General features: G+C 43.9%; 1 protein-coding gene across 3 annotated transcripts in view; it reads right to left on the bottom strand.

Moving 5' to 3' along the window:
• The window catches only part of LOC126354357 (peroxisomal leader peptide-processing protease-like), a 1,193,162-nt gene that overhangs the window by 117,918 nt on the left and 1,055,230 nt on the right, over positions 1–20,014 (bottom strand). For all 3 annotated transcript variants that reach the window (XM_050003932.1, XM_050003933.1, XM_050003934.1), the window contains one exon: positions 12,476–12,600. In XM_050003932.1, coding sequence (XP_049859889.1) covers positions 12,476–12,600 — 125 coding nt within the window. The remainder of the gene's footprint in view (positions 1–12,475; positions 12,601–20,014) is intronic.

The following is a 20,014-nucleotide window of genomic DNA, read 5'->3' as shown; positions in this document are numbered from 1 at the left end:
GCCCACTATACGCCCTCGCTCAAAGTCCGTCAACTGCACATACGGCTCACGCCCACGTTGTCGCGGCATGCTACCAGTGTTAAAGACTGCGATGGAGCTCCGTATGCCACGGCAAACTGGCTGACACTGACGGCGGCGGTGCACAAATGCTTCGCAGCTAGCGCCATTCGACGGCCAACACCGCGGTTCCTGGTGTGTCCGCTGTGCCGTGCGTGTGATCATTGCTTGTACAGCCCTCTCGCAGTGTCCGGAGCAAGTATGGTGGGTCTGACACGCCGGTGTCAATGTGTTCTTTTTTCCATTTTCAGGAGTGTACATTCCCTTTTGGAGGAAACTACAGACACCATCCGGAAACGAGGATTTCCTTCTAAAACATCAACAAAAGTATTGCACCACCCCGGTTCCCACAGCTCCTGAAGATATACCTTGGATACTATATCACTGACATAGTCACTTTGACTGCTCAGAGAAATCACTAAACCCGCCTAAAAATGTAAACAACCATACATGCGGAGCGTCTGTTAGACGGAGGGAGTACAGCCGATCAGTTCCAGTCATTCCTCCAGGAAGGAGGTACACGGCTCGTGTTGTCTGTTGTTCAACCATGCCTAGACGGGCAATACCGCGGTTCGATCGCGTCCGCATTGTTATTTTGTGCCAGGAAGTTCTTTCAGCAAGGGAAGCATCCAGGCGCCTCGGAGTGAAACAAAGCGATGTTGTTCGGACATGGAGGAGATACAGTGAGACAGAAACTGTCGATGACATGCCTCGCTCAGACCGCCCAATGGTTACTACTGCAGCGGATGACCGCGACCTACGGATTATGGTTCGCAGGAACTCTGACAGCAACGCCACCATGTTGAATAATGCTTTTCGTGTAGCCACAAGACGTTGTGTTACGACTCAAACCGTGCGCAGTAGGCTACATGATGCGCAACTTCACTCCCGACGTCAGTGGCGAGATTCACCTTTGCAACCATGACACCATACAGCGCGGTACAGATGGGCACAACAACATGCCGAATGGACTGCTCAGGATTGGCATCACGTTCTCTTCGCAGATGTGTCGCATATGTCTTCAACCAGACAATCGTTGGAGACGTGTTTTGAGGCAACCCAGTCAGACTGAACGCCTTAGACATACTGTCCAGTGAGTGCAGGAAGGTGGATGTTCCCTGCTGTTATAGGACGGCTTTCTGTGGGGCCGACGTTCGCCGGTGGTGGTCATGTAAGGCGCCGGAATGGCTGCACGATATTTGAGTGCCATCCTCCGACCGATAGAGCAACTATATAGGCACTATATTGGCGAGGCATTCGTCTTCATGGACGACAATTCGCGCCCCATAGTGCACATCTTGTGAATGACTTCCTTCAGGACAATGACATCGCTCGACTAGAGTGGCCACCATGTTCCCCAGACATGAACCCTATCGAACGTGCCTGGGAGAGATTTAAAACGGCTTTTTATGGACGAAGTGACCCAGGAACCACTCTGAGGGATCTACGCCGAATCGTCGTTGAGGTGTGGGACAGTCCGGACCAAAAGTGCCTTGCTGAAATTTTGGATAGTATGCCAAGACGAATACAGGAATGCATCAATGCAAGAGGACGTGCTACCGGTGTGTATGCTACCGGTGTGTACAGCAAACTGGACCACCACCTCTGAAGGTCTCGCGATATGGTGGTAGAACATACAACGTGTGGTTTTCATTAGCAATAAAAAAGGCGGAAATAATGTTTATATTGATCACTATTACAATTTTATGTACATGTTCCGGAAGTATCGGAACCCAGGTGTTGTAAACCATTTTTGATGTGTTTATATTCGTTTGAAAATAATGAAATGAGAAAGTTGTTGAGCGCTCTAGCAAAAATAAAAAAAATTGCGATAATGTTTTGTTGAATCCTTGTATACTTTATGAAAAATACAGGAGCTTCGTTTACAGGAGAGAAAAATGACTTGCCAATGTCAGGAATATTACATGTCAGAAACTTGATGGAGAACAGGTTTTCCAACCAAACCATACGTGGAACAGCTAGATGTGGACAGGGGACAGTAATGAAGCTAATCGGAAAGGTATACAAGTATACAAGCTAATTTTCAAGTTCAAGAGGAAAAGAGACTGAAATTAGCGTGGTCCATAGCTACCGGAGAGATGATTTCAAAACTGTACACTTGTATTGAATCAGTGACTCAAAAAATTTAGTTTTCCAACGTGATCAGCTGCTACGATGAACTCAAGCGGACTATCATCCAAGAACACTGACTGAAATACTCTGTTACTCTTGACCAGATTCTAGAAACTGTGGTCAGTCTTAATGCAGCCATTTTCTTTTTGAAAAACAATTAACAAATCTGATATTAAAACATAAGTCCATTTTTATCAAGGAACATCTGTTGAAGTATTCCGTTATGTGCTGTACCAACAGTATACTACATTCGCACGCTTACCTAATGTAATTTGGTCGTTTTGTCACAATGTTTCGTAAATCGCCTTTCCACTGCACAAAATAACTGTTTTCACGTCCCGCTAATGATATAAGCCCAGCACCTGATGAAGCATATTTTCCGTATATACGATGAACTCCTCAATCTGCTTATAACCCACTTACACGTCACCGACTAAGGCTCTAAAAGGGAAAAAAATAAAACAATTGAATCGGTTACATGTCAAGTCAAAAGCTGTTTTTTAACTTTTGGAAATAATGGATATGAATTACTATAAGACTTCAGATACGTTTATAGAATTTCCTTTTACATTACACTGTCGAAAACAAAGATGTGTTTGAGAGGCAATTCGAGAACTTCGTACTTGTTGCACAGAATCGTGCAATATATATCACCAGAACGAAAACGAAATTTCAGTGATACCAACGCCATTTGAGTGTCCGGCTGATGACTTTTAACCACTAGAGAATTGCACAGTTCTGTATAGTCTAATCCATGGATGTAAGACAAGTCTTCAGTATGGTTCATGTAGGACGACCAAAAATAATATTCTCGAACCAGTTCTCATGCTGAATTGTCTCCGAAATACAGAAGTAATGAACTCACTCAATAGAAGTTCAATCCAAAGCGTGACAAAATGATATCTGTGCTCAGTTACCTCGATTTCACAAAGTAAAAATGCTTCTCATTTTATTTCTAGTGCACAGGCCCTAAAATTTCTTGTCGTTTTGACGACTGAAATTTTACTATTTTTCCAGTGCCTCAGATCCGACGAAACTAAAAAATTAAAAATCGAAATGTCAATGAAGTTTCCAGTTTGTGCTGTCGGGCCTCTGTGAGAGTTGCATACACGAAAGGTACAGTGGGAGCTAACGTGTTTCTTTTTATCAGCACAGCTTGTAATTGTACTTCCTGGCTGTTTGATTGTTAGACAGAGTAATGGTTATGCCATTTATGCTTGCCTCCGTACTCCATGTATTGTCATAAGCATCAGAACCTAAGGCACGGCTTAACTCTGTACTGCACTTCTGTGCAGTGGCACTTGACCCGGAGGTAGACGGTTCGACCCTGGTGGTGGGAGAAATTTTCACCCTTGGTCGATAAGGGGAGAAGAGGCGGTGGTGCGAAAGTCCTCGTCACGGAACATACACCAATTTTATGGATTCAATTCCAAACCTCTCTTCAATGTTCTCACGAAATTAACACCTGTGAGAGTGTTGATGGTGATCGTGAGTCATAAGCTCGGCGGCTCCGTTCCGTTGGTGCTATTTGAGTGGAGCAGGCTAACTGGTGTAACGGAATCGGCTTTCTTCCTCTCCCTTTTGTCTTCACCGTACAGTACTAATATGACACCACAGGGCACACACGTCCGTTACAGTACCCCACATTCAGCAGATAAACGTAAGAAAGAACTCTTATACACTGCATAGAAAAAGGCCTCTGTGTGCCGAGGAAGAAAGCTTTTTCCAGTTAGGCGGCTGCACAAGCCCTCTCTGTTCCTATAGGATACTCTCTTTTTAAAAATTTGCTGTAGAAAATAAGATAATTTCATATTCTAATCATTCGCAAAGGCGCTTAGCTATACCCATTGATTCAAATCATTCTACTTGCTCTCAGATATACGCACAGATCTTGTTATCTTTGGTCGAATCAGAGGTACAAGGTAGTGAAGCGATAAGACGCATAAAATAATCTTCATATACATATTTTTCTTCTAGTTTTATTTATAACGACTTGATTTCGAATGTACTGACTTAGGATTATGTCTGAACGATTAGACGTAATCGTTCGTGTCTATGCACAATTCCATTTCAGATGTTAAGTATTAGACGCAGAAAGTCTTCCGTATCAACAGACTATCAGGAGTTATCGTCCGCTTTCGACATCGACTGTACGCTCTGATCCTTGTGCCTGTGAGCAGTACAGTCCAAAATAAAGAGTTTTAACATAGATTTACGCTACAGTCATTAACAGTATTGGTATCTACTAAGGAAGTCGCATTGTCCACTCGTATTGAATTAAGATTTAGATAAGTAGACGGCTGAGTGATTTACTGCGTATTTCACAATCGGCCTTGGTTCATTTTTAAGCATTTGACAGAACAGGATGAGGCTTAACTGTTTACAGAAAACTCTACACTGCTTCAGGAGTACAACGAGATGACAAGGTGTTTCAACCACAAGAGCCTCGGCATTAGATCTCCGACTAGTCATCCTCCTTAAGGTTTCTGCGGTTTCCCAAACTGCCTTCAGACTAATGCTTAGACTCTTTACTTGTAAAATGTTGAGCCTGATTTCCTACTGCGTCCACGTCCAATGTAAGGGTGTTCTCCATTTCTAATTACAGCGATGTCGGCAGTATGTTAATCCAGAAATTTGTTTTCCTCGAGCAAAAACCGTTTAGTAGTGAATCCTTGCTTTCGTTGCAAGTTTCTCCCATGGATAGTATTTCAGTTCGTTGACTTTAGTTCGTAAGATTTTGCAATGTCGTGCTTCAGAAGAATGTTGAAGAATGGTTCGGTAGATCATTAAACTAATGAGGAGGTACTGAATAGAAATGGGGAGAAAAGAAATTTGTGGCACAACCTTAATAAAAGAAGGGATCGGTTGATAGGAAACATTTTGAGACATAAACGGATCACCGATTTAGTTGGTTGGTTGGTTGGATGTCTGGGGAAGGAGACCAGGCAGCGTTGTCATCGGTCTCATCGGATTAGGGAAGGATGGGGAAGGAAGTCGGCCGTGCCCTTTCAGAGGAACCATCCCGGCATTTGCCTGGAGTGATTTAGGGAAATCACGGAAAACCTAAATCAGAATCGCCGGACGCGGGATTGAACCGTCGTTCTCCCGAATGCGAGTCCAGTGTCTAACCACTGCGCCACCTCGCTCGGTACCAATTTAGTTCTGAAGGGAAGTGCAGGCGCTAAAAATCATAGGGAGAGACCACGGGATGAATACAGTAAGCAGGTTCAGAAGGATACAGGTTGCAGAAGTTGTTTGGAGATGAAGAAGCTTGTACTCAAAAGAGTAGCATGGGAAGTGTTGTGAGCGACTTTGTACACTACAGTGAGGATGGGCGGGCTACTGAGTGGTGCGGCAACTGTCGTCGTACGAAAGCTGGACGGGGATAGAAATGAGTAGCGAACAAAATAACACAGTGAACTGAGCAGTTATTCAACTTGTGCGTCTCCAAGTGTACGAAGCCTCAGTACAAATAATATAGTACAGATCTCAGTGTCAACAAGGAAGAGGCTCTCTGTACTAAAGCATGGGCTATGGAGTTGGAGGAGCGACTAGGCGTCGCCCGCGTAGCATCACGTGGCGAACAGGCCCCAAGCACGGGTGGGCTGGTGGCAGCCGCCGGCCGTGCTGTATTGCGGCGGCAGAGGGCGGCCGTGGTACAGAGCGGGCGTGCTTTATTCGATTCACTGGATCCCACATCACCGCTTTCAGCGCCTGCCGGAAACTTGAATTACACGGCCAACTTAAAATGCCTATGGGGTTGCATCAGTACGTGACAACAACAACAACAACAATCGCTTCACTCATTTCGGAAATAGAAGCGCTTGACATGAATGACGTCGTCGATTTAATAAAGCGGTAGTGAAAATATTAGCTAAATACGAATTCTGAAGGAATGAAAGAACGTTTGTCTGAGGAACTCTGGTGTAATGCAACTGAGCGAGGTGGTTTATTGTTTAATCTAACTGACTTCCAACAGCAAGCATTAAGTTAACACTGTGCGCTGAAGTTGGACCCGACCTCAGTCCAAATTTGACTTATTTTGAAAATGTGCAAAACTGAAATTCTCCAACACCTATCTTGATGTAGGTATCCTAGAGCTTCCATTCCGCTGGTTGATGGCTCCGCCGCGAACACCAGGCTACACATCCAAAAATCCGTGGTTACATTGCCAGCCTTCTGTAACAATGTTTTTCTGTCACTCGTCGCTTCCTTCACGTCTAGCAATAATTTGTTAATGCAAAAAATGTAAGCTGTGACGTGGACTGAAGTCTGTGTTAAACTATATAGGTCTCCTTATATTTGCCTGAATGTATAAGTTGAGGAATGTAAGTGCATGCCACCTCTACCAGGGCGATGCTTAACAAATCATTTGTTTACATCAACATTCGCGTTGAGGACAGCTTCTTTAACCTTTATTTAAGCCACTTGGGGGACTGATGCGGAGGTTCCTTAATGGCTAGCACTGCTGACTCCTCACTCACTCTTTCTGTGTGCTAATGCTCCGTCTCGCTGTGGATGCGATATTAAAATCCCTTCATTCTTTCTTCAGCACAGCTAAAATGCTTCCTACGCAGTTTTCCAGATGCAGTTTACTGTTATTAAGTCTTGTAGGCTCTGAGCACTATGGGACTTAACATCTGAGATCATCAGTCCCCTAGAACATAGAACTACTTAAACCTAACCAACCTAAGGATAACACACACATCCATGCCCGAGGCAGCATTCGAACCTGCGACCGTAGCAGGCGCGCGGCTCCGGACTGAAGCGCCTAGAACCGCACGGCCACACCGGCCGGCTAAGTCTCGTAGGTCAGGCTAAAGAGTGGACGAGGGAGAGAGAGAAGAGGTGCTACTTTCCTGTACCTGGTTTCAAGCACTGAGGATCACCAGCAGTCGAACTGCTGCTGGTGTTAAGGTGTAAAACTGTCAACATTACAGAGAGGTGACGCTGATATCAAAAATACTTTGTTTTTGTTTTGTTGATACATGTTGTGCAACAGCGGAAATGAAACGTCACTTTGTTTTGCGGTAGTTTTGTTGACACAGCTTTTGAAATTAGTTGTGTAATACGTATTTCGGCCTAATGAATAAACTGCAATACCACAACATCATAAAATTCTTATGGACCACTTACGCACAAATAAATTTACCCACAGTTGCTGAATGTTTACACACACATGAAAAACGATTTGCATCATCCCGGTTCTCAGAACTCCTGAAGATACACGTTGACTGTGGATATTGTATCACAGACACACATCCTTTGACTGTTCAGATATGTCACTAAACCCGCCCAAAGATGAAAATAATAATGCATGAACAGGGCCTACTTCGACGAAGGGAGTCCGACAACCTGTCAGTTCCAGTCATTCCACCAGGTAGAAGGTACACGGCTCGTGTTGTCTGTTGTTCAACCATGTCTAGACAGTCAATACTGCGGTTCATCGCGTCCGCATTGTTACTTTGTGCCAGGAAGTGAACCAAAGCGATGTTGTTCGGACATGGAGGAGATACAGAGAGACAGGAACTGTCGATGACATGTCTCGCTCAGGCCGCCCAAGGGCTACTACTGCAGTGGATGACCGCTACCTACGGATTATGGTTCGGAGGAACCCGGACAGCAACGCCACCATGTTGATTAATGCTTTTCGTGCAGCCACAGGACGTCGTGCGTTATAGGCTGCATGATGCGCAAATGCACTCCTGACGTCCATGTCGAGGCCCATCCCTGTAAGCACGACACCATGCAGCACGGCACAGATGGGTCCAACAACATGCCAAATGGACCGCTCAGGACTGGCATCACGTTCTCTTCGCAGATGAGTGTCACTTATGTCCTCGACCAGACAATCGTCGGAGACGTGTTTCGAGGCAACTCGGTCAGGCTGAACGCCTTAGACACACCGTCCAGTGGGTGCAGCAAGATGGACGTTCCTTGCTGTTTTGGCGTGGCATTATGTGGGGCCGACGTTCGCCGCCGGTGGTCATGGAAGGCGCCATAACGGCGGTACGATACGCGAAAGCCATCCTCCGACTCATAGTGCAACCATATCGGCAGCATATTGGTGAGGCATACGTCCTCGTGAACGACAATTCGCGCCCCCATGTGCACATCTCGTGAATGACTTCCTTCCGGATAACGACATCGCTCGACTAGAGTGGCCACCATGTTCTTCAGACATGAACACCATCGAACATGCCTGGGATAATTTGAAAAGGGCTATTTGTGAACGACGTGAGCTATCAACCGCTCTGAGAGATTTACGCCGAATCGCCGTTGAGGAGTCGTACAATCTGGACAACAGTGCCTCGATTAACGTGTACATAGTATGCCAAGACGAATACAGGCAGGCATCAATGCAAGAGGACGTGCTACTGGGCATTGGAGATACCAGTGCGTACAGCAATCTGGATCACGACGTCTGATGGTCTCGTTGTATGGTGGTACAACATGCAATGTGTGGTTTTCATTAGCAATAAAAAGGGCGGAAATGCTGTTTATGTTGATCTCTTTTCCAATTTTGTGTATGAGTTCCAGAACTCTCGGAACCGAGGTGATGCAAAACTTTTTTGTTGTTGTCTGAAAGTAATCTGATACTTCAGTTAGATAAGACGCAGGTGTAGATACTGAAGAAGTGTACTTTATGGTATGGGGCGTCAGTCATGCATGTTGTAAGAAACAGCTGACGCCATTGGCATATTCAAAGAAACGGTACAGAATATTTTATATTATAGATTAACTATGTGAAAGATGTCTGCAAAACGAGTACTGCGTTTGTTGAATGTTAACGAAGAGCATATTCCAAATTGAATTGAAATGTTTAGACCGCTGGACACACAATCACATTTATTCTATCAGTCGGTTTATTACTGTTGGTGAGGTGTGGGTACAGGACTTCGCGCCAGAAGCGAAATTGGAATCACACACTTGAGCAGTATTCTATGGTGGAAGGCATAACTGATTTGTTAACTGTCTCCTTTTAGACTGAGTGTATTTTTCAGTATCCTGCCAATTAACCGAAGTCTGTAACCTGCATTACCTACCACTGAGCTATGCCATCATTCGATTTTAGCCTGGAAGCTCGTGTGACTTCTCCTGGAATGGTTGTGATATATACACTGCACCAACAGACACGCTGCCCTCAGGCTGTGTGTACCCATTTTGGGCGCTGGCAAGGCGGGTGTATCACTATGGGAAATAGCCATCAAAAGCCTCTGCGGACCGAGTCCAAGGCGTTTCGATCTGCTGCAGGTTAACATGTGGTTCAGCGTCTACATTAAAGGAATGCCCTAGTCTCTCTTAATACGACTGTGTTCTAAGCTTACACATATTGCCTCTTAAGAAAGGACGAGACAGCGATTGTCAGCACCAGCAATTGATCCCAGGTCCCTCTGTTAAGCACTGCTCTATCATCACTGTGCGACAATATTTCACCTGTTGAAAGAGCAGGCATCCATTCTGTTACACAAAATAAAATTTAGTTGCAGACAGGCACGATTGTAAGACACTCACATATAGCTTTAGGCCAAAGCTAGTAGGTAAAGAAAGACAGACAGACAACATTCACACACACACACACACACACACACACACACACACACACACAGAAAGCAGAAAGATGCACACGTCACGCACATGTGTTCGCCAACTCCAGCAGCTCCGGATGGAATGCAACATCATACGGGATGCAAGCAGCAATCTGGAGGAGATGTGGAGGGGAAAGGAGAAGTGATAGAAGTGAATTGGTAGGGAGAGAAACGAATGCTGTCTGGTGGAGTGTGCAGGGACTAGACCGCCAACAGGCGCAACGTCAGGGGGTTATGGAGTAAGGAGGCAGAGAAAGATGGAGCAAAAAAGAGAGGAATGGGGAAAGACGGGCGGATGCGTTGGCAGAGCGCTCTAAATAAATGGAGTGGGAGACGAGAATGGGGAGGAGATGATAGGACATAGGTGGGTGGAAACTGCTGGCAGGAGGGTGTGGGGGCAGTATGTTACCGTAGGTTGAAGCTGGGATAATTCCAGGAGTGGAGAATGTGTTGTAAGTAGAACTCCCATCTCCACAGTTGAGGAAAGCTGGTGTTGGAGGGAAGGGTCCAGATGGCTCGAGTAGTGGAGCACCCACTGAAATCAAGTGTGCTATGTTCAGTTGCATGTTGTGCAATAGGATAGTCTACCTTTCTGTCGGCACAGTTTGGCGGTGGCCATTCATCGTGGTGGAAAGCTAGTTGGTAGTCATAGTAACATAAATCGCAGCAGACACCTCGTTAAAGCGGGCCCAGCAGATTTAAAACTGTCACAAAGTCGAAGGGTGGACCCATCACTTATTAAGACCCACTAACAGGTGTTCAAATACTTTTTAACAGGTAGCGTAGGTTGAAGATAGGCAAACAAAATGATTATAGCATTCGCAGGTCAGAGAAAGGTTTTGCAAATGTTGCCTCGGATACCCTGTATGAAATTCTGAAGACAGCAAAAGAGAAAATAAGGGTTGAAGAACATTAGAGGGTACGAACTGCTGAGAATGGAGCGATATGTGGTTATTGCTTCTCTACCCGATGTTATTTAATCTGAGCAAGCAGTGCAGAAAACCAAGGAAGAATTTGGAAAGAGAATTAATGTGCAGGAAGAAGAAATAAATCTTCGAGGTTTCACAATAACATTATACAGTTCTGTTAAAGACGCTAAAGGACTTGGAAGATCAGCTGAATGGAATGAATAATGTGTTGGAAACAGGTTATAAGATGAATATCAACAGAAGTAAGAGAAGGGTAGTGGAATGTGTGGTACGACAGACAGCATCTCCCCCCGCGTCTCACAGTTGGTAACAGAAATGCACGTTTCCGACAGATGCCAGTAGTGGTGTCGTGGGGACCTGGCAGATCCAATGACGGGTGCCCGCTGAGCCACACCTTCAGCGACTCCGACTACGAGTGCCTCCTACTGATACGGTATAGTATGCTGGTAGCAAACTAGTCCAGTCTCAGCTGCAGTCCTCGACAGTCTTCACTGTTTGTCAGCCTTCGACAGTTCGAGACGGCATTAGTAGTGGGAGCCTTATACTGCATGACACGCTTTTGCTTTTTGTGATAGCTGAACTTCATTCCTGTTTATTCTTTTATAATGTTTCTTCGCGATGGTTTGAGAAAGTTACAAGTTAGGTAAAACTTCTGTTTACTGCATTTACCTGTTCGCTAACCATTTCTGCTCCTGTCCTGTTTCCCCATGACGACACGTGCTGCAACACACTGTAGGCCACCTCTGCTCACCATTGTGTATGAAGCAGTACATAATAGAAGGTATTGGAATTAGATTAGGAAATGGGACATTAAAGGTAGTAGATGTGGTTTGCTATTTGTACAGTAAAATTATGGCGATAGCCGACCTACAGAGGATGTAAACTGGGAATAACAAGAAACGCTTTTCTGAGAAAGAGGAATTTGTTAGGTGTGAATTTAAATTAGGAAATCTTTTGTAAATGAATTTTTCTGGAGTGTAGCCGTGTACGGAAGTGAAACATAGATGGTAGACACGCCACAAAACGGAAGAATGGGGCTTCTGGAAAGCGGTGCTACAGAAGGCCGGATGGGTAGGTCGAATAACTGAAATTGGCGACAGTGTTAATGGCCTATGGCCAAATAGCTCATGTGTTGTGAACTCGGCTGAAAGTGCATGGACAGAAACTACATCAGGTTACTGCACCTTGGCAAAATCGCAAACTGGCTCTCCCGAATCTGCCTCACGTATGAAGAACAAGCACGGGTGCCTTGCCTGTTTGTGAAGCACTTTGTGCCTTCTAGGTTTGTCAACTATTATTAGGAAACTCTCAGAACACACCTAATATCACAAATATTAGATAATCTAGAGCACAAAAGGAACACTCTAACATGAGGGAATTTTACAGAGTGAACACTGATTGGCTACCTACTTTGCTGTCTACTGCACAGCCCTGTCTCAGTGGTTATAAACGCTGCTGTGGACTATCACGAAGTGGTACAACTGGACTATAAACAGGAATCGGTTGGTAGGACATATCATGAAGTATCAAGGAATGGTCAGTTTGGTAGAAGAGGGTGGTGTGTTCGAGTGGAGGAGGAGGCCAGTGGATGTAGGCTGCAGTAGTTATGTGGTGGTGGAGAGGCTTACTGAGGATAGACTAGCGTAGGGAGCTGTTTCGAACCAGGCATTGGACTGAAGACGACAAGAGTTGTATCGAGTAGAAAGGGTACACAGGAGCTGTCGCTTAACTCAGCGGATGGGAGAGAGTGAGTGGGGCAGGCAGTACCTCGCTGACGACGTGTGAGCAGGTGAGCACCAGCCCGCCGCCCAGGTGGACGCCGGCGCCCCAGCCGCCGCCGCTCGCCACACGCACCACGCCCTCCACCGTCCGCGGCAGCGCCACAGGGCCGTCTGCAACACACCGCCGCACATCTCACACTCCAACTCACCGACAACAGCCGGCAGGGACCAATGCCTCAGAGCTGACGCGGCCATCGGAAAAAACAGTCCTAACCCTAGCTCTATTCCACTTCGTTTCCCAGCACGTATGCAATAGGGAGGTGGAGAGAGGTGGTCTGTAGCGTGTTCCCCCACCCTCCCCTTCCCCAAGAAAATTTTACTTAAAGTACTTTAGTTTCCAAATGCCGTAGATAATTTTCAGAAAATGCAGTAGCGTGAAAACAATCTAGAAATATCGGGTAATCAAAAAGTCAGTATAAATCTGAAAACGGATTAAATCACGGAATAATGTAGATAGGGAGGTACAAATTGACACACATGCTTGGAATAACATGGGGTTTTATTAGAAGCAAAAAAATACAAAAATTCAAAAAATATCCGACAGATGGCGCTTCATCTGATCAGAATAGCAATAATTAGCATAACAAAGTAAGACAAAGCAAAGATGATGTTCTTTACAGGAAATGTTCAATATTTCGACCATCATTCCTCAACAATAGCTGTAGTCGAGGAATAATGTTGTGAACAGCACTGTAAAGCATGTTCGGAGGTATGGTGAGACATTGGTGTCGGATGTTGTCTTTGAGCATCCCTAGAGATGTTGGTCGATCACGATACACTTGCGACTTCAGGTGACCCCAAAGCCAATAATCGCACGGATTGAGGTCTGGGGACCTTGGATGCCAAGCAGGACGAAAGTGGCGGCTGAGCACACGATCATCACCAAACGACGCTAGCAAGAGATCTTTCACGCGACTAGCAATATGGGGTGCAGCGCCATCCTGCATAAACATCGTACGTTCCAGCAGGTGTTTATCAGCCAGGCTGGGGATGATGCGAGTCTGTAACATATCGGCGTACCTCTCACCCATCACGGTAGCAGTTACAAAACCAGAATCACGCATTTCCTCGGAAAAAAAGGCCCGATAGCGGTGGATGTGGTAAATCCAAACCATACCATGACTTTCTCGTCGTGCAATGGAGTTTCCACGACAGTTCTAGGATTTTCGGTAGCCCAAATTCTGCAGTTGTGGGCGTTGACAGACCCTCGGAGCGTGAAATGAGCTTCGTCGGACCACAACACGTTACTGAACCAATCACCATCTTCCGCCACCTTTTGAAACACCCACTCCGCAAATTCCCTCCGTTTCACTAAAAGGTCAGGTAACTGTTCATGATGCCGATGGATTTTGTACGGATAGGATCGGAGGGTACGCCTAAGTGCCAACTAAACAGTAGTGTATGGAATGCCGGTGCGACGTGCGACTGCACGAGCGCTGACTTCCCCGTGCATAGACGAATCCGCTACAGTCTCAATTTCTTCCTGAACTGTCTCACCAGCATTACGCCTTGTGCTCGGTCGGCCACTACGGGGTCAATCGTCTGGACAACCCGTGGCTTCGAACTTCGAAATCATTCTCGCCACAGCTGCATTTGTTAACGGACCTTTACCCGTTCGAATCCCCTTCCTATGGCGATAGGATCGTAACTCTGAACTAACACATTCCCCATTCTGATAATACAGCTTCACTAAAAGTGCTTTTTCAGGTAACGTCAACATGCTGCGACTGCTGGCGCATCTGATTCTCTCTCTCTCTTTACAGCTCCTTTTATACACGATTGTCATGCGTACAATGACGATTTGCTGTCCAGCGCCAACTGTCGAACATTTTGTGAACTTTTTTTTTGTTCTAAAAGAACCCCATGTCATTCCAAGCATGTGTGACAAATTTTACCTCTCTGTCTACATTATTCCGTGGTTTTACTAAGTTTTCAGTCTTATACTGACTTTTTGATCACCCAGTATATGTCTTCTTTCTTTATCAGCCTCCTTTTTTCGCAGGTGCAGATATACAACTTACACAAATTATATACTGTCTCTTGCAACTACAATGGCAGTATTATTAAGACCAAATGCGTTTCGCTTTATTTTAAAGCATCTTCAGTGTTTTTGTTTTTCGTTTACAGTTTTCTTTGCTGTGATCATGAACAGTTCTCATGCTGTAACTTACAGTAATATACAGAATTAATTCTAACCATTACTCACAGTTTTTTCGTTCCTGTTCTTCCACGTGTAAGCGTTAGATTTTAACGCACAGCACTTTCACTGACACTAAACATATTCACGGTTTTTGTGTGTTTCGAAGAACCACTGTCATCTCGCCATTTAGCGTGTTTTGTTATGCTACTACGGGATGCACACCAACATCAACACCACTACACAGCAAGCCACAAAACAGAAACTCACTGACAAGCTGGTATACACTCACATACAGAAACAAATTGTCACAAAAAATTGGGAACATTCTCAAGAAACAAAGAATAAAAATGACATACCAAAGTAATAACTCTATACAGAAATAAATGAAAAAGGAAGATCACACTGACATCCGAAAAAATCTGCCATTTATCAACTCCACTGTATTACCTGTCATGCTCTGTACTTACGGCAGACAAGCAGAACCTTTGAAATAAGATATAAAGAATATGAAAGAGGATGGAAATATCACACTAGCCGTTCAACTTTAGCAAAACACCTCCAGCAAGAAGACCACGATCCTACTACAATAGTAGTAGTAGTAGTAGCTTTATTCATCCGTAGATCTCTTTTTACAAGAATATAGGACATATGAAAGTGTTTACAAGTTTAGATCGATTTAAAATTAGCTAGTTCGTATAGACATATATTTACAGACTTCTAATTGGAGACAATCATTATATTTACTCCTGGTATACAATACTTTTTTTTCAAATAACATTAAATAATGTAATGCCACACTGTTCACTCATATCTCACTATCAGTCATTGCACACAGTATACACACTTTGTTTCATAACACTCCACTCACTACACACACACACACACACACACACACACACACACACACACACACACTGGTGATCTCTGGGTATTTTCTGTACCGCAACGTCCCATTTGCTATCCTGAAAAACTGAGTCAGCATCCCTCCATAATGAGTGAATGTTGTCCTCAGAAAGAAGAAGAGTTGTCAGTATTGTGCTATGCATAGCTTGGGGGTAGGTATTTTTAGAAAGGAAAAAAGAAGGAAAACACATAGAGTGAAGATGTTACGTGGAACGTTGGTTGTTTTATAATCATTATTATTATCACTATTTGTATATCATTTTTTTATCAAACCCTTACTCTGTTTTATCTAAGTAATCCTTCAATGTATAAAATATATTGCATAACAGGTACTTATCAGCTGCCTTTTTAAATAAGTGTATTTTTGCAATTTTTTAAATCTCTTTTGGTAATTTATTGTACAGTTTTATTCCTTGGTAGAAAATGCTGTTTTGAGTTTTATATTTACTTTTTCTTAGTAAATGTAAGTTGAGTCTATCTCTTGTTGCATAGAAAAGAACATGAAAATAGTCAGATTCATTGTAAGAAACATCACCTAAACCTGCAAGAGAATTTCCGTATTAAAAAATCAATAACAGATAGGAAACATATAATAAACGACCAGACAAACAGCAGCAACCAGACGTTTTTCAAACTAAAAAAACATACTGCAGAGAGAGTACTCCTCTCCTCCTTTACCCCTAGACACCAGAAAATAATATCGCAAACTTGGCAATATCCTCTCTCTAGATCAACCTCCAATGTACCATTGTAAAGCAATAATTTACACATACAGTAGTTAAAACAAGTTAGCTCCCTTTACAAACTCTCTCTCTCTCTCTCTCTCTCTCTCTCTCACACACACACACACACACACACACACACACACACACACAGCAATAGAAGACTCTTCCACCACCACCAAAAGAAGCAAAAGATGAATGCATCCCGCAGTGGCATAACAAAACACACGAAATGGCCAGATGACAGTGTTTGTTCACAACACACAAAAATGTGAATACGTTTAGTGTTAGTGAAAGTGCTGTGTGTTAAAATGTAACACATATACGTGGAAGAACAGGATGAATGACGTAAACAACAAAATAACTGTGAGTAATAATAAGAAGCAACATTGTTTATAGTAGTAAGTTACAGTATGTGAACTGTTCACGATCTTAGAAAGAAATTCTGTAAGAGAAAAAAAAGAACATATTGTTACAGTGACAACTGAAGATGTTTTAGCATAAACCGAAACGCTTTTGGCGTTAATAAGACTTTTATTACTGTTGCAAAAGACGGTATTTATCTTATACAAATAGTCTAAAAAGTCTAAGAATTCTAGAAATTACAAACCATGTTCAGCACAGAGGAAACTTTTTAGTTGCTCGCTTGAGCGCTAGGTGACGTGGAGGCGCTTGCGCACTGACCAGCTGCAGAAGACAATGCAGCCAGGAAACTTGGTGTCTGTGTCAAATTGGTCACGGTTCGTGAGTACACGGATAGAACTGGGAAACCACAGCCACTCAGCAACACAGCAACTCAGAACATAAAAGCCCCACCACAAGGAAAAATATAACAGAACGACTCATCGTCTTGAATCTAGCGGGAAACGACCGAAGCATTTCTCTCATTTACACTCTCGCATAGTTATAATTTACTAACCTGTGCTCACAATCGTAGTGATAAGTGAAGTCCTGATATATGGCCATTTTACATTTATGGTACGTTAAAAGTGAGAATGACGGCCAATTACGTTTCGCGGGCTGGAGGTTTATGAGTAGAAAGTGAGAAACTGTGACCTCACCCCTTCCAGAACACAACCCGGTATTCGTGCCTGTTGGTAGCTGCCCATTACCTATGCTGTTTATCGTCCGAAAAATATTCTCTTGTCACTAGACTTCACTGACAGCCTTGTTGTGTTTAACTGTTTAGCATTTATGCTCTCCCAGTTTCTATTACTTATTACTTGCAGCACTAGTGAGAGAAACAGGAAGAGTCCACTTAAATCTGCACGCAGAAATGACATTTATATTGCAAGCAAGAAACTGGCGAGAGTGGCATACAACTGAATAAAACGAAACACATATCGGTGGGAAGGAACGAGTGTAAATAGTTGAATACACAGTACGAGGATTAATAAATTACTGTTCAGCAGCTATTGATAATATTCAAACACAAGTGATGAAAGAGACCGATATTATTCGAGAGGTGCGACGGTTTAGTATATTTATATGGCCCGAATCTCTTTAGCCAGTGACAGTTGTGTTGACGTAACAGCATTCATGAAAATGTTCTGCCTAGCGCACGTCGGACTCGCTGTCGCACTCTTGCTGCCAGCGTTCTTCTCAGTAGGGGACAGCACAAGGTGTTTTTTAAAAAAAAGTCATCAAATTTCAACAGACTATTTTCTACTTCAATCAAGATACAAACTTGGGTCAATTTTAACTTACACATGGGACTATGAAATTTTTATTTTTTGAACCATCAAATTTTTAGTAGTGTATATCATTTACATGCATATGTGTACAACCTTGGAATACTTTTTCAACTAAGTCTTCTTCACGCAAAACGGTAAAAATTCAAGAATAGGAAAAATGAGACTGTGTTACTTTCTTACAGGGAATACTAATAACTTTATTTGAACAAATAGATATAAGCGTGTTATGAATACTTTATCACGAATGTTTTCTTTGCAATTGTGGTTAACATGAACGAATCACGCGGAAGGATATACGTATTGCGGCGTTTATCATGTTCCACGGTGCTGTAGTCCTTCACCATACTTAACACGAGGTGTACTGCTGCCTTCTCCTTGCCTGGTTGAATGTACAATATTCAAGGTACGATATGTTAACATTGGATTGACGGTCGCCTGTAAAGATAGTTATGAGTTGGCCCTGCCAGTTATTTCCAGCTCGACTTCTTGCCGTGCTCTGTATCTTCTTTTCCGAGCTGCCAGTGCTTCACTGAAAGAGAGCGGGGTTTCTCCTATCATTAGCTATGTAAATTATTTCCGACAGTGACTTTGCTTTAAGCACTGTATTTCCCTCCATAAACTTACACAGTTACAATTCACAACCATATGACAATAACTCTTTATCTGTACCTTTACCCCAAATCAACCAGTCTCTTTCGTGTCTTTACCGCTTCTACTGATATTCTGGGAGTGGTCTGCTTGCGTATTCTATGGCGGCCCCTCCAAAGCACGTTCAAGCGGCGCGAGCAGAGAACAGTGGGCTCCATCGGCAAGTGGAGACACCCGCTCACGACGCTCACAGGTAGCGCCTTATCTCACTTGACTCTACACAAAGAGACGCTTGTCGTTGGTGCATTGTTTCTGCAAAGTCTATCTGAGCTAAACACAATTTTTGTATTTCGTTCAGGCGGCTATCTTCCATACTTTGAAGAACCTAACGATGTGCCATGGCCTTTCTCAAGGAAATGTCACGGGACACCACAGTGTGTTCCTTTAAACTGTGGACTCTGGACTTACACGCTTCTACCCAAATCATGGCAAATTACAAGGGCCGTTCAGTAAGTAATGCAAAACCTTTTTTTTTCTGAAAGGAAGTTGGTTTTGTTCAGGATTCCAATACACCATAGTATTCCCTCCTCTTTTGGCTACAGAACTCTATTTTTCAACATAAACTCTCTTCAAGACGATGGCTTTACGCCAGCTTACTGGGAGGCAGCCAACATCTTGCTGAACCAGTAACCTTCCCATCATCCATGTACCTCCTCTCGCAGGTGCATCCTCAATTGGACCAAACAGATGTATGTTGGAACGTCCGAGGTCTGCGCTGTAGGGTGCATGAGGAAGAACACCTTTGAAACCCCAACTTCTTGACGAATGTGTCAGCATTACTAACAGAGACACCCAGGCGAGCAGCGAGGTGTTTGATTCTGATCCGACGGTCACCTTCATGGAGAGTGCTCGTACATTCCAACATTGCAAGAGTCACAGCTGTATGTGACCGGCTGGCGCAGGACATAGGACAGTTTTGAGCGGCGTTGTTGCGATGATGACAGACGCCTCGCCCAAACACTCACCGTGCTTTTGCTACTGCCAGGTCTCTGCAGAAATTCTGCAAGTGCCTAAGAGTATCTCCGGTGCTCTGATTTTCCGCCAAAAGAAACTCAATGATACATCTCTGCTTGGAATGCACTTCCGTTTGAGACTCCATTTTACAGGCTACATATAGCGCCGTCACCTATCACAACTTCTACATCTACAACTACATCTACATCTACATCCATACTCCGCAAGCCACCTGACGGTGTGTGGCGGAGGGTATCTTGAGTACCTCAATCGGTTCTCCCTTCTATTCCAGTCTCGTATTGTTCGTGAAAAGAAAGAATGTCCGTATGCCTCTGTGAGGGCTCTAATCTCTCTAATTTTATCCTCATGGTCTCTTCGCGAGATATACTTAGGAAGCAGCAATATACTGCTTGACTCCTCGGTGAAGGTATGTTCTGGAAAATTCAACAAAAGCCTGTACCGAG

Source organism: Schistocerca gregaria, chromosome 3 (assembly GCF_023897955.1).
Source record: "Schistocerca gregaria isolate iqSchGreg1 chromosome 3, iqSchGreg1.2, whole genome shotgun sequence".
Classification (NCBI taxonomy): Eukaryota; Metazoa; Arthropoda; class Insecta; order Orthoptera; family Acrididae; genus Schistocerca; species Schistocerca gregaria.
Note: the sequence above shows the minus strand (reverse complement) of the source record. Positions and strands in the feature narration are given on the sequence as shown.